This window comes from Anolis sagrei, chromosome 2, assembly GCF_037176765.1.
Source record: "Anolis sagrei isolate rAnoSag1 chromosome 2, rAnoSag1.mat, whole genome shotgun sequence".
Lineage (NCBI taxonomy): Eukaryota > Metazoa > Chordata > Lepidosauria > Squamata > Dactyloidae > Anolis > Anolis sagrei.
This window is the reverse complement of record NC_090022.1, coordinates 9,528,910-9,543,522: the sequence shown is the minus strand read 5'-3', so window position 1 is coordinate 9,543,522 and position 14,613 is coordinate 9,528,910. Positions and strand designations below refer to the sequence as shown.

Sequence of the window (14,613 nt, the reverse complement as noted above, 5' to 3'; positions counted from 1 at the left end):
ATCTGTCAGGGGTGATTTGAATGCAATATTCCTGTTTCTTGGCAGAATGGGGTTGGACTGGATGGCCCATGAGGTCTCTTCCAACTCTTTGATTCTATGTCTCCTTCTAAGGGTGGCATTCCTCCAAGCCTGAGGGCTGTCCACATCTGAGGTGGTTTCCTCCTGAAACTCCCCATAATGTTGGTGTGACGTGGGTTGCGTGTCTAGGAGAGTGTGCTGTGTGGTGTCCAAGAACAGCTTGAGTTCCTGAATGTCCTTAAGACATCTTCAGTCCTCTGGTTCCAGGGCTTTGGAGAGATGCTCTTTCCCCTCCTTCCAGGGTAATGCTGGGCAAGGAAGGGTTAAGGGGAGGGAGTGTGGTTCCCAGAGAGGCAGGAAGGAAGTGGGCCTCCTTAGACCTGCCTTTCCTGTCCCTCTAGGAAGCAAACTCTCTCCCCTTAACCCTTCCTTGCCCAGCTGGGAGAGAAGAGGGGAGCCTCCCCCTTTTGGTCTCTTCCTGCTTCTCCCCCTCCTTGCAAGGTGTTACTTCTCTTCCTCCATCTCCTTGCAGTCTTTTCCTTCTTCTTCTCTTTCTCCTTCTGGTGAGTCTTCTTCCCAGACCTTCTCCAAAGGGCCAAAGAGGGGCTGAAGCCCAAAACACCTGGAGGCAGGGTTGGAGTGAGCCCAGTCCTCATTCACTCATGGAACAATGGCTTCAAACTACAAGAAAGGAGATCCCACCTGAACATAAGGAAGAACTTCCTGAGTTGGAAGAGACCTCATGGGCCATCCAGTCCAACCCCATTCTGCCAAGAAGAAGGAATATTGCATTCAAATCACCCCTGACAGATGGCCATCCAGCCTTTAAACAGAGGCAGGATGGCCATCTGTCAGGGGTGATTTGAATGCAATATTCCTGCTTCTTGGCAGAATGGGGTTGGACTGGATGGCCCAGGAGGTCTCTTCCAACTCTTTGATTCTATGATTCTATGACTGTGAGAACCGTTCAGCAGTGGAACTCTCTGCCCCGGAGAGTGGTGGAGGCTTCATCTTTGGAGGCTTTTAAACAGAGGCTGGATGGCCATCTGTCAAGGGTGATTTGAATGCAATATTCCTCCTTCTTGGCAGAATGGGGTTGGACTGGATGGCCCATGAGGTCTCTTCCAACTCTTTGATTCTATGATTCTATGACTGTGAGAACCGTTCAGCAGTGGAACTCTCTGCCCCGGAGAGTGGTGGAGGCTTCCTCTTTGGAGGCTCTTAAACAGAGGCTGGATGGCCATCTGTTAGGGGTGCTCTGAATGCGATTTTCCTGCTTCTTGGTAGAATGGGGTTGGACTGGATGGTCCACGAGGTGTCTTCCAACTCTAGGATTCTATGATTCTGTGATCCTAGGTTAGCCTTCGGACACACTTGCTGTGCGTGTGTGTGTGTGTAAGGTAAAGTTAGGTTTTCCCTTGAATCATAGAATCCTAGAGTTGGAAGAGACCTCATGGGCCATCCAGTCCAACGCCCTGCCAAGAAGCAGGAATATTGCATTCAAAGCATTAAGTCCAGTCGTGTCCGACTCTGGGGGTTGGTGTGGTGATAGTATGACAGCTGTGTCCGGACTGTGGCACAGCTGGCTGGGATTCAGCTGCATTAAGATCACTACTGACCATAAGATCATGCGTTCGAAGCCAGCCCGAGTCAGAGTGAGCTTCCGACCAAATTTGTGTAGCTTGTTGTAGACCTTTGCAGCCCGAAAGACAGTTGCGTCTGTCAAATAGGAAATTTAGGTACCACTTTGTGGGGAGGCTAATTTAACTCATTTACGAGACCATGAAGATCAGCGAGCATGCGGGGAATGAGAAAGTACTTCATCAGCGTCGCAGATGGACAGTGAAGCGACAGCTCCCCTGGTCGCCAGAAAAAGTTGGAATGTTAAATAGTTTCTGACTGTCTATCTATATGTGTTCTGTGTCTATGGCACTGAATGTTTGGCATGTATATGTACATTGTAATCTGCCCTGAATCCCCTGTGGGGTGAGAAGGGCGGAATATTGTGTCCAATTCTGGGTACCACAATTCAAGAGAGATATTGACAAGCTGGAATGTGTCCAGAGGAGGGCGACTAAAATGATCAAGGGTCTGGAGAACAAGCCCTATGAGGAGCAGGTTAAGGAGCTGGGCATGTTTAGCCTGAAAAAGAGAAGGCTGAGAGGAGACATGATAGGCATGCATAAATATGTGAGAGGAAGCCACAGGGAGGAGGGAGCAAACTTCTTTCCTGCTTCCCTGGAGACTAGGACGGGAAACAATGGCTTCAAACTACAAGAGAGGAGATTCCATCTGAACATGAGGAAGAACTTCCTGATCATGAGAGCCATTCAGCAGTGGAACTCTCTGCCCCGGAGTGTGGTGGAGGCTCCTTCTTTGGAAGCTTTGAAACAGCGGCTGGATGGCCATCTGTCAGGGGTGATTTGAATGCAATATTCCTGCTTCTTGGCAGAATGGGGTTGGACTGGATGGCCCAGGAGGTCTCTTCCAACTCTTTGATTCTATGAATATAAATACTGTAAATAAATAAGATGTGAATAAGGGAAGAGAGGGGCCGGAGTGAGAGTGGGGAGAGCGAAGGAAGGATAGAAAGGAGGGGACACTTAGGGTAAGGGTTAGGGTAAGGTTTTTTTTTGAGAAAAAATTTAAAAGGTAATACACCAACCATATACATTGGAGACATATACACATACACATACCACCCGCCACCCACAGTAGTTACCCCTTGTAAAGGAGGATAAAACTACTGCCACCAAATGTGTGAGGAAAGCCGGCCAATGATCAATATCAGTTTAAGAGTTGGTTTATAAAGGGACTATTAGTTACAGAAGTATTTATTTATTTGATAGCGTAGCATTTACTGTGCCTGGTTTGGTTTTCCTACTTATGCAGGCTGTTCGACTTAGGAGAAACTGTATCAGGCAAGGCTTGAGGAGAACAGTAACAATGTTATTGGAACAAGCAAGGTATAACAGATTTGATAGTTTCTTCACAAGAGGCACGGATCTTGACTGGTTACATTAGTAAGGTTTCATGAGTAACCTCAGGCACAGACTTCCAAAGGTTTCTATAAGCAGATGTATTTTTCCTGGACAACTGTCCCAACAAAACAAATAAGCCAAAAGGCCTATTCAACAGAATTGGCTCCCAGCCAAACCTTGATTCTTAACCCAGAATCAATAACCCCCTGTAGCTTTATCACTACCAGGTCCTTTCCTGTAACCCCTTTGGTCACAAATTAATTCCCTGTTTCTCCCACTAGAGAAACCAGTCCTTCCCTGTAGCTCACCAGCTTACAGACTGCCACTTTCAAACAGCTGCCCCGTGAAGAGGCAGTTGGCTCCGCCCCCGTTGCTATGGAAACTCAGCTCAAGCCACCAGCCACCATCTCTAACAAAATATAATCCTACATACTTACCATTTATTAACTACTGTTTAAACACATAACCATAAGAATAAAAGTTACACATCGTCACACCCCTCAACCCACCCCCAGTGCTTCCCACCACCTTGGCTTCCATCTCTAATCCCTGCAGAGTTTATGCACATTTTGTTTAACCCTCTATGCTTCTAGTTCAATAAATTCCTCTTGTTTTTATTTCTTTAAATCTCCCATCAAGTATGCTAAGGCCAGCTTCCAGTGTCTTTCAAATATTTCATGATTTTCATATTTCAAATTGCTAGAAATCTTGGGAGACCAAGGCTGCCTCAGTTCCATGACCCGGTCTGAAGCCAGATTGTGACGGATCCAGATAATCGTGTCATAGAATCATAGAATCAAAGAGTTGGAAGAGACCTCATGGGCCATCCAGTCCAACCCCATTCTGCCAAGAAGCAGGAATATTGCATCCAAATCACCCCTGAGAGATGGCCATCCAGCCTCTGTTTAAAAGCTTCCAAAGAAGGAGCTTCCACCACACTCTGGGGCAGAGAGTTCCACTGCTGAACGGCTCTCACAGTGAGGAAGTTCTTCCTCATGTTCAGATGGAATCTCCTCTCTTGTAGTTTGAAGCCATTGTTCCATTGCGTCCTCGTCTCCAGGGAAGCAGAAAACAAGCTTGCTCCCTCCTCCCTGTGGCTTCCTCTCACATATTTATACATGGCTATCATATCCCCTCTCAGCCTTCTCTTCTTCAGGCTAAACATGCCCATCTCCTTAAGCCGCTCCTCATAGGGCTTGTTCTCCAGACCTTTTATCATTTCAGTCGCTCTCCTCTGGACACATTCCAGCTTGTCAATATCTCTCTTGAATTGTGGTGCCCAGAATTGGACACAATATTCCAGGTGTGGTCTAACCAAAACAGAATAGAGGGGAAGCATGACTTCCCTAGATCTAGATCATCTCCCACAATTCCTAACAGCCTTCCTAACAGCCTTGTTTCTTTCTTACAAGAAAGGTTATGGATTATGAGGCATCAGCTGAAGGAATCCTGGGGGGATTCAGTGTGGGTTGGGACTGAATGGGAGCTCAATGGGAGGCCAGGTGGGCCTGGAGGCCGGAGAAGCAGAGGCCCCAGTGGAAGGAGGGCCCAGCATTACCTGGCTCTGAAATAAATGAAGGGCTTGTTCTTTTTACTCTCCAAGAAAAAAAACCTCCTGGAGCCTGTGATCTAATTCTGCGCTTATTTCACAGAGGAAATGTGATTGTTGCCTGAGCATTTTGGAGTTGAGCCTGTTGAGGGATTTCTTTCCCAGAAAGAAGAGGGAAGAAAGGCATTTTGGATACAGTTTGGTTCTTCATCCATCAGTGGTTCCAACATGGAGAGACCCAACTCACCTGGACGTGAAGCAGACAGGGACTCTTGGGGAATCGGGGAAAGGACTACACAGACGTTCCTGAATGCGCACATATGGTGCCAGCGCTTTAGGCATTCCTCCTTCCGAGAGGGCGAGGGACCCAGAGAGGTTTGCAGCCGCCTCCACTCTCTCTGCCGCCAGTGGCTGAAGCCAGAGCAACACACCAAGGCGGAGATGCTGGACCTGGTGATCCTGGAGCAGTTCCTGAGCATCCTGCCCCCAGAGATGGGGAGCTGGGTCCGAGAGTGTGGGGCAGAGACCTCTTCCCAGGCGGTGGCCCTGGCGGAAGGCTTCCTCCTGAGTCAGGCAGAGGACGAGAAGCAGGAAGGACAGGTGAGAGCATTGCCTCTTGGGTTTCCTCACCTTGGGACTGATCGAGACATTAAACATACATCCTGCCTTTCTTCCAAGATGGGACCAATGTGAGGGAGAAGCCAGACCATGCTCCCTCAGCCTCTTTTCCCACCTGCTCTGCCCCTCCTGCTCTCATCTCTATATCCACTGTAAGCTCACTTGCATCTCAGTTCAGATATAACATTGAAAGTGATTAGCGGTAGAATATGATTAGCAGTAGAATATGGCACGTGGAATATGGCTCTTTCAGAATGCAGTGTCTGCACATTTGGAAAAAAAAATCCCTTTCTAATCTTTCTCCATACTATTTCTGAAATTCTCTGTATTTGTTCAGGCCCAAAATAACCGCATTGAAGTCCAGCCTGATGTCCCTGCATCAGAGAAATCTCACTCAGACACCACCCAGAGCCTCCAGCAGAAAGAGTTCAAGCAGGAAGAAGATAAGGCTGCAGCCTTGCAGGGTAAGAGGGAACCCTTCTGGGAATTTTGGTGTTTTATGCCAGTGCAAATTCCCCTTCAGGGAATCCACAATCGGTTTGAGCTTGAGAAGGTGCATATGCGGGATTGTTTGGCCTTGAGATGAGGATATAGGTATGGAATGGATAAAAAGTGGTGAGGCTAATGTCAATATTGTACAGAGATAGGAAAAGTGGAGCTTATGAAAGTTATAATGGAAATAGTGGTATGGGTATGAGGTGGGGGGAGGAAAGAAAAGAGTGAACAGAACTAAAATATGTTAGATGAATGAGTGGATAATATAGAAGGGAGGAAGAGTGAGAAATAGAAAGAGGTTGGGTAAATGTTGCCATAGATGAATGACATGTATGGAATAAATGTACAATATGTACTCATATAATGCATAACAATAACAATAACAATATCTTTTTTAAAAGATGAGTAGATAGGTAGGCATTCGGTTGCAAAATGTGTAGTTTCAGTGTGATTTGCAGCTTTCTTTCTTGCAATACTTCTACATTTGCATACTGTTGGGTGGGACTGGAAAATCAGCCCTTCAGTATCTTCCCAGGTGGGATCCAAAGCTAAGAACAGCCATGAAACTGAGCAGGAAGACAAACAGACAACAACAGTAACTTGAGTTAATTGAAATACCAAGTCCAGGACTCGTTTCAGCCCAACCTATTGACAGCACTGGTTGAGATCAAAAGTCCTAAACTCCAAAATGTGACATATTCCTGGGCTGGAGAATTCTCCTGTATTCATAGGGTCATTTCCTCATAGGTTTCTTTTCAGGACTGTGATTGTAACCTCTGAGATGTGTTTATGGGATCAGCTTTCCACACCTTGCTCTCTCTCTCAGGGGCTGGAATGGTATTGTTGGCAAATCAAGAGTCGTTTCTTCCCCTTTGTGAAGGAGTGGAACTTAATCAGGTAAGCATAAGGATTTCTGGGAGAACTGAGGGCTATAACCTCTTTCAGAGAAGCATCTGGATAAGAATCAAGGGAACCAGGACTCAAAAAGCTCTCGTTGTGGGTGTCTACTACAGACCTCCGAGCCAGGATAAAAAACTCAATGAAGTCTTCTGCCAACAGTTGACCAAACAAGCACAAAGAGGAGATATAGTAGTCATGGACAATTTCAACTATCCTGATATTTGCTGAAAAACAAACACAGCCAAGAGTACAATGTCCAACAAATTCCTCGCTTGCCTTGCAGACAGTTTTAGGGTCCAGAAGAGACAACAAGGGGATTGGCTACTCTCAATCTCATCCTAACAAATGTGGAGGACCTGTTCAATGCAGCCCCTTATGGGCAAGGGGTTTTTTTTGGTTTTGTTTTGTTGTTGTTTTTTTGTCATGTCAGGAACGACCTTAGAAACTGCAACTCACTTCTGGTGTGAGAGAATTGACCGTCTGCAAGGACGTTGCCCAGGGGACACCCGGATGATTTGATGTTTTATCATCCTTGTGGAAGGCTTCTCTCATGTCCCCTCCTTGTGGGAGGCTTCTCTCATGCTCATCTATCAGCTGGAGCTGATAGAGGGAGCTCATCCACCTCTCCCCAGATTCGAAACTGCGACCTTCAGTCCTGCCAGCACAGGGGTTTAACCCACTGCTCCACCGGGGGCTCCTTAGGGGCAAGTGATCATGTGCTTTTGCAATTTGTGATACAAAGAAAGGCTGAAACTAAGACAAGTCAAACCTGCATTCTGGACTTTAGGAGAGCTGACTTCCAAAAAATGAAGGAAATACTGAGCAGCATTCTGTGGATGCCAATACTAAAAGACAAGGGAGTTACGGGTGGATGGGAGTTTTTCAGGAGTGAAATACTCAAGGCACAATTGCAAACAGTGCCAACAAAGAGAAAAAATAGGACAAGTGCAAAGAAGCCAGAATGGATGTCCAAAGAACTTCTAACTGTGCTAAGACTCAAAAGAGACATGCACAAGAAGTGGAAACAGGGAGAAATCACCAAAGAAGAATTCAAATGAATAACCAACTCCTGTAGGAAAAAGGTTTGCAAGGCTAAAGCACAAAACGAGCTCAGGCTTGTTAGGGACATAAAAAACAATAAAAAGGTTTTCTTTGTCTACGGTAGTAGTAGAAAAAAAAAAACCAAGGAGGCAAGGAGAAGATGGGGAAATGCTGACAGGGGATAGGGAAAAGGCAGAGTTATGTTGGAGGAGAACTCAAAGCTAATCTGACCAAGCCAACAATATGATGCAGCAACTTAGAAGCCTATGGGATTTTGGCCTGCATCCAAAGGAATGTAGTGTCTACATTAAGGGAAGTCATGGTGAGCTTCTTTCTGCTTTGGTGAGACCTCACCTGGAATAACATTGTGTCCCATTCTGGGCAATATAATAAAAGCTGGAACATGTTCAGATTTTATTTCTGATTCTACATCTCAATTAAGAACTGTTTCTGACTGTGACCAACCAGACGTCTCTATAAGGCTCAAAGTATGGCACAGAGGACTTAGCCCTTTCCCTTTCAAACAACCAACAGGAATGTCAATCTGTTTTAAAGAGTTTCTTGTAACTATTTTTCTAGTTAGCCCTTATGTGAGAAGGAAATGTATTTTTTTTTCCACCAGGGCCCAATGGCCTTTGAGGACGTGGCTGTCAATTTCTCTTTGGAGGAGTGGGCTCTTCTGAATCCTGGTCAGAAAGCCTTGCACTTGCAGATCATGGAGGATATTCATGGGATTGTGGAATCTCTTGGTAAGGCACCCACAATGATGGGGATTTCTATTTCAGAAATCAGCAGCTCTCTGGTGGGAGCAGGATCCTAAATCATCCCAATCACTGAGAGTTCTCAAGGCAGGTCTAATGTGGAATGAATTTACGGACTCTGAGCTGGCAAACGTTGAGCACTAGATTGGTTTTTATTGATTATGATGTATAATTGATTGTTTTAATTGTTTTAATTACTGTTTATATATGTTTATTTTTATCTTATTGTTGTGTTGACATCAAATTGTGCCTTTTGTAAGCCGCCCTGAGTCCCCGCTCGGGGGTTGAGAAGGGTGGGGTAGAAGTGTGAGAAGTAAATAAATAAATAAATGTTAGAAATATATGACATAAGAGTAATATTGACTTGGTGCCTAAGCAACAGCCATCTTAATACCATTTTGGACTCCAGTGGGAAGACTTCCATAACTGGAATCAGGTCCAAGCTCCCTCGCAGCACCAGGGTCCCCTCGAAAACCTCTCAAGAGTGATCGCCCTAGTCCCCCCCCCTTTCTCCCTCTGTGAGTATGTATGTGAGGCAGAGGAGGGGGTGTAGGGGTGGGGAGAGCAAAAATTCAAAAAGTAACCCAGTAATACTCTCCTGACTTCAGGCACACATTTCCAGCCCCCTGCTTTTGCATTCTATGTACCCTTGGAAGCAGGGGCGGCTCGTCCATTACGCGAAGTAAGCGGTCGCAGAACACTTTTTTTTGCCAGGGGCGCAGAGGCGCCTCTGTAAATGCCCCTCGACCGCCACTTGAGGAGCGCCCCTCAGCTCACAACAGCCCTAGCAGTCCAGGGGGAGCCTTGGCTCTCTTGCCTCACTGCCGGACGATCCTCTTCCCAAAGGGGCCGGGCCCTTGAGCCTTGCCTAGCCCCTCTCGTTCCTGCTTCACCTGGCCACTGGGTGCGCAAGCAGAGCCAAAAGAGAGAGAGAGAGAGAGCATCTCCGGCTGGAGGTATCTCCCACCTCCGCTCCCTCCTCTGTTTTTGCGCCTACCTTCAGGAAAGGTGGGCATCTCCACCTCTGTCTCTCTCTCTCTTGGTTCCAATGGCTGAGGAGAAAGTCAGGAGAAGAGGTCACTTTTGGTGTACACGCTGGGGGTCTTCAGGCACGCCTCCGGACCCAAAGTGGGCCAGGCAAGGGAGTAAGTGCGGCAAGTGTAGTTACTGCATAGTTCACCTACAATCAAAGAGCATTCTGAACTCCACCAATGATGGAATTGAACCAAATATGGCACACAGAACTCCCACGACAAACAGAAAATATATATCAATGATTGGTTGGGGGGGGGGCACCAAAATACTGTTTGCTTACCGTTGAAAATTACCTAGGGCCGCCTCTGCTTGGAAGGCTTGGAAAGCCACTGTGTGCCTGAAGCCAAAAGGAGTCTGGAAAATGATGGGAATGAGTGGTTTTGCAAAGGCTTACTTGCTCTTGATGTCTGCTGACATGCTTCATCCCAGTAACTTGGGCTCCAAGGAAATTGATTGGCTGGAGAGTGGGGCTGGAAAATGGAGCATAAAAAACCTAACTTCCCCTAGCTTTAGATACGCAGACAGAGCTATACATATTTTCATCAAGGTGATATTCCACCTTTTTTTTCTTTCCAGCTCTGCATGTCCGAAGGCCAGGCTCTCTTTGGACGCTGCCTCTCCCAGTACACAAACTGTCCCTTGCCTCAGTCATTAGCAATATGATGATCTGCAACATAATGTGTTCTATGTTCTGTGCTTGTGAATGATTGGGGCTCAAGGTTTTTTGTTTACAGTCACATGGGGAGAGAGAACTGGAGATTGGGGGAGAGAGAGAAAAAGAAAGGAATTGTTGTGAAATGGGTGGTAGCAGGATAAAGTTTTAGCTAGAGGATTTGCGAGGATTTGAGGCGAGGATTTGAATGGGAAGGTGTCCTCTGGAATGTGTCCAGATGAGGGCGACTAAAATGATCAAGGTTCTGGAGAACAAGCCCCATGAGGAGCGGCTTAAGGAACTGGGCATGTTAGCCTGAAGAAGAGAAGGCTGAGAGGGGATATGATAGCCATGTATAAATATGTGAGAGGAAGCCACAGGGAGGAGGGAGCAAGCTTGTTTTCTGCTTCGCTGGAGACTAGGATGCAGAACAATGTCTTCAAACTACAAGAGAGGAGATTCCATCTGAACATGAGGAAAAACTTCCTGACTGTGAGAGCCGTTCAGCAGTGGAACTCTCTGCCCCCGAGTGTGGTGGAGGCTCCTTCTTTGGAAGCTTTTAAACATAGGCTGGATGGCCATCTGTCAGGGGTGATTTAAATGCAATATTCCTGCTTCTTGGCAGAATGGGGTTGGACTAGATGGCCCATGAGGTCTCTTCCAACTCTATGATTCTATGATTCTAAGAGAAATGGGAGAAGGAGACAGAATAAAAAAACCATGCTGGGATTAGGAACATATATACTGTGGAAGATATGTTACTCAGCTCACCCTTGGAGGCTTCAGGCAGTCAGTGTCAATTGTTAATGAACAAGAGGTGAGAAGAAGGCAGCATTTATATCTTTATAGCCTTATCACTCATGCTGAGGAATTATTGTTTCTGTCCTTCTTCACAGCAGATAAATGGAAGAAGAGCAATGTATACACCAAACACAGTCAGCATTCTGGGCACAATGAGGGCCTTCCTAGACACCAGCAATCCCACAGCGAAGATGGAGGTTCTGCCAGAGAAAGGCCCTTCCTATGCAATGCATGCGGGCAATGTTTTAGACATTATATGGCACTTGTGCTTCACAAGACTCTCCATGCTGAGAAAAGACATCTTAAATGGAAAGGATCAGCAAAATGTGTTGCTGATTACAAATTGCCACATCTGAGCCAAGAAGAAATCTTTGAAGGAACTGAGGATATCATAAGCCAGGAGTGTGGGAAATCTTTTATCCAGAGTTCACACTTGGAGAAACATGAGAGATTTCACACAGGAGAGAAGCCATACCAATGCCAGCAGTGTGGGAAATGTTTTGCTTACAGTTCAGCCTTGGTGACACATAAACGAGTCCACACAGGAGAGAAGCCATACCAATGCTGTGAGTGTGTGAAAAGTTTTGCTGACAGCTCAGCCTTGGTGAGGCATAAAAGGCTCCACACAGGTGAGAAGCCATTCCAATGCCAGGAGTGTGGGAAATGTTTTGCTGCCAGTTCAGGCTTGGTGAGGCACAAAAGACTCCACACAGGAGAGAAGCCATACCAATGCCAGCAGTGTGGGAAATGTTTTGCTTACAGTTCAACCTTGGTGAAGCATAAACGAGTTCACACAGGAGAGAAGCCATACGAATGCCATGAGTGTGTGAAAAGTTTTGCTGACAGCTCAGCCTTGGTGAGGCATAAAAGGCTTCACACAGGTGAGAAGCCATTTCAATGCCAGGAGTGTGGGAAATGTTTTGCTGCCAGTTCAGGCTTGGTGAGGCACAAAAGACTCCACACAGGAGAGAAGCCATACCAATGCCAGGAGTGTGGGAAATGTTATACTCAGAGTTCAGTCTTGATGAGCCACAAAAGAATCCACACAGGAGAGAAGCCATGCAAATGCCAGGAGTGTGGGAAATGTTTTACTCACAATTCAGCCTTGGTGAGCCACAAAAGACACCACACAGGAGAGAAGCCATACAAATGCCAGGAATGTAGGAAATGTTTTTCTGAAATTTCAGACTTGGTGAGGCACAAAAGACTCCACACAGGAGAGAAGCCATACCAATGTCAGGAGTGTGGGAAATGTTTTGCTTACAGTTCAGCCTTGGTGAGCCACCAAAGACTACATACAGGAGAGAAGCCATACCAATGCCAGGAGTGTGGGAAATGTTTTACTCAAAGTTCAACCTTGTTGAGCCACAAAAGAATCCACACAGGAGAGAAGCCATAACAGTGCTAGGAGTGTGGGAAATGTTTTGCCTACAGTTCAGCCTTGGTGAGGCACAAAAGACTCCACACAGGAGAGAAGCCATACCAATGCCAGGAGTGTGGGAAATGTTTTGCTCACAGTTCAAATTTGGTGAGGCACAAAAGAGTCCACACAGGAGGGAGACCACAGAAATGCCAGGTGTGTGGGATATGGATGAGAGCTAACAAATTGAAATTGAATCCAGACAAGACAGAGGTCCTACTGGTCAGTCCTAAGGCCGAACAGGGTATAGGGTTACAGCCTGTGCTGGATGGGGTTACACTCCCCCTGAAGACTCAGGTTTGCAGCTTGGGAGTGATCCTGGACTCATCGCTGAGCCTGGAACCCCAGGTTTCAACGGTGGCCGGGAGAGCTTTTGCACAATTAAAACTTGTGCACCAGTTGCGCCCGTACCTTGGGAAGTCTGATCTGGCCACAGTGGTCCACGCTCTTGTTAAATCCCAAATAGACTACTGCAACGCTCTCTACGTGGGGTTGCCCTTGAAGACGGTTCGGAAACTTCAACTGGTCCAGTGAGCGGCAGCCAGGCTGCTCACCGGAGCATCATACAGGGAGCACACCACCCCCCTGCTGTGTCAGCTCCACTGGCTGCCGGTACAGTTCCGAGCACAATTCACGGTGCTGGTTTTGACCTACAAAACCCTGTACGGTTCCGGTCCAGTGTATCTGTCCAAACATATCTCCCTCTATGTCCCACCCCGGAATTTGAGATCATCTGGGGGGCCCTGCTCTCGACCCCACCACTATCCCAAGTGGGGCTGGTGGGGACGAGGAGCAGGGCCTTCTCAGTGGTGGCCCCTCACCTGTGGAACTCACTCCCGGGGGAAATTAGGGCATCAACATCCCTCCTCTCCTTCAGGAGGAAGGTAAAGACGTAGTTGTGGGACCAGGCCTTTGGGCAATCTACTAACTAGATAAGGACAACCAGACGAATAGGACTGACAGGACTGACAATTGTGGAATTGGAATTTGAACTATGAGATAGCGAACGCTGACCGGCAACAAGGAGTAATTGGTTTGTATTGGTGATTTTTATTTGTCTTATTGGTTTTATCAGTTTATAGATGTAATGTAGAATTGTGGTTTGATTGCTAATTTACGCTATTTTGTTTTATTACTGTTGTGTGACACGGGCATCGAATTGTGCCTTGTTTTTTGTAAGCCGCCCTGAGTCCCCTTCGGGGTGAGCAGGGCGGGGTAGAAGTAAACAAAATAAATAAATAAATAAATAAATAAATAAATAAGGTATTCTTGCAAGTCATCACTTCTGAGACACGAGAGCATCCATATAAGAGAGAAACCGTACCAGTGCTAGGAGTGTGGGCAATGTTTTGCCTAGAGTTCTTATCTTGTGAGCCACCAGAGAATTCATAGAGGAGAAAAACCATCCAAAAAGCTGGGACAAAAGTAATAACGTGAATTGCAATAGGGAAATTATATAGCCAAATCCAAGTTGGATTCAACGACCAGCGACCCAGTCCAACGCCTGTCCATTATCAAATCTCAAAAACATTGTAATTGCTATCAAACCTATGAGGAGCGGCTTAGGGAACTGGGCATGTTTAGCCTGAAGAAGAGAAGGCTGAGAGGAGATATGATAGCCATGTATAAATATGTGAGAGGAAGCCACAGGGAGGAGGGAGCAAGCTTGTTTTCTGCTTCCCTGGAGACTAGGACGCAATGGAACAATGACTTCAAACTACAAGAGAGGAGATTCCATCTGAACATGAGGAAGAACTTCCTGTGAGAGCCGTTCAGCAGTGGAACTCTCTGCCCCGGAGTGTGGTGGAGGCTCCTTCTTTGGAAGCTTTTAAGCAGAGGCTGGATGGCCATTTGTCAGGGGTGATTTGAATGCAATATTCCTGCTTCTTGGCAGAATGGGGTTGGACTGGATGGCCCATGAGGTCTCTTCCAACTCTTTGATTCTATGATTCTATGATTCTATAAACCTGCTGCCTGAAAGCCTGGTCCCAAAACCATGTTTTGAGCTTCTTCCTAAAAGAGAGGAGGGATGGAGCTAACCTTATTTCACTGGGAAGCGTATTCCATAGGCAGGGGGCCACCACCGAGATGGCCCTGTCTCTCGTCTCCACCAGTCGTGCTTGCGAAGATGACGGGATCGAGAGCTGGCCCTCCCCAGACGATCTTAGATTCCGCAGCGGGACGTAGAGGGAGATACGTTTGGACAGCTAAGCTGGGCTGGGACCATATAGGGCTTTATAGGCTAAGACCAGCACTTTTAATTGTGCCGGCACAATGGGGGAGGCATGCTCCCTGTATGTCGCTCCAGTGAGTAATCTGGCTGCCACCCATTGGACTTGTTG

At 46.8% G+C, this 14,613-nt stretch overlaps 1 protein-coding gene across 1 annotated transcript; it reads left to right on the top strand.

Moving 5' to 3' along the window:
- Positions 1 to 447: 447 nt before the first annotated feature.
- On the top strand, positions 448 to 12,970 carry LOC132766010 (zinc finger protein 345-like). The gene is made up of 6 exons (XM_067465276.1): positions 448 to 581; positions 4,652 to 5,148; positions 5,504 to 5,630; positions 6,488 to 6,558; positions 8,225 to 8,351; positions 10,947 to 12,970. The coding sequence occupies exons 2-6, from the start codon at positions 4,777 to 4,779 to the stop codon at positions 12,248 to 12,250; spliced, it is 2,001 nt and encodes a 666-aa protein (XP_067321377.1). The 5' UTR covers positions 448 to 581; positions 4,652 to 4,776; the 3' UTR covers positions 12,251 to 12,970.
- The last annotated feature ends 1,643 nt before the right edge of the window (positions 12,971 to 14,613 follow it).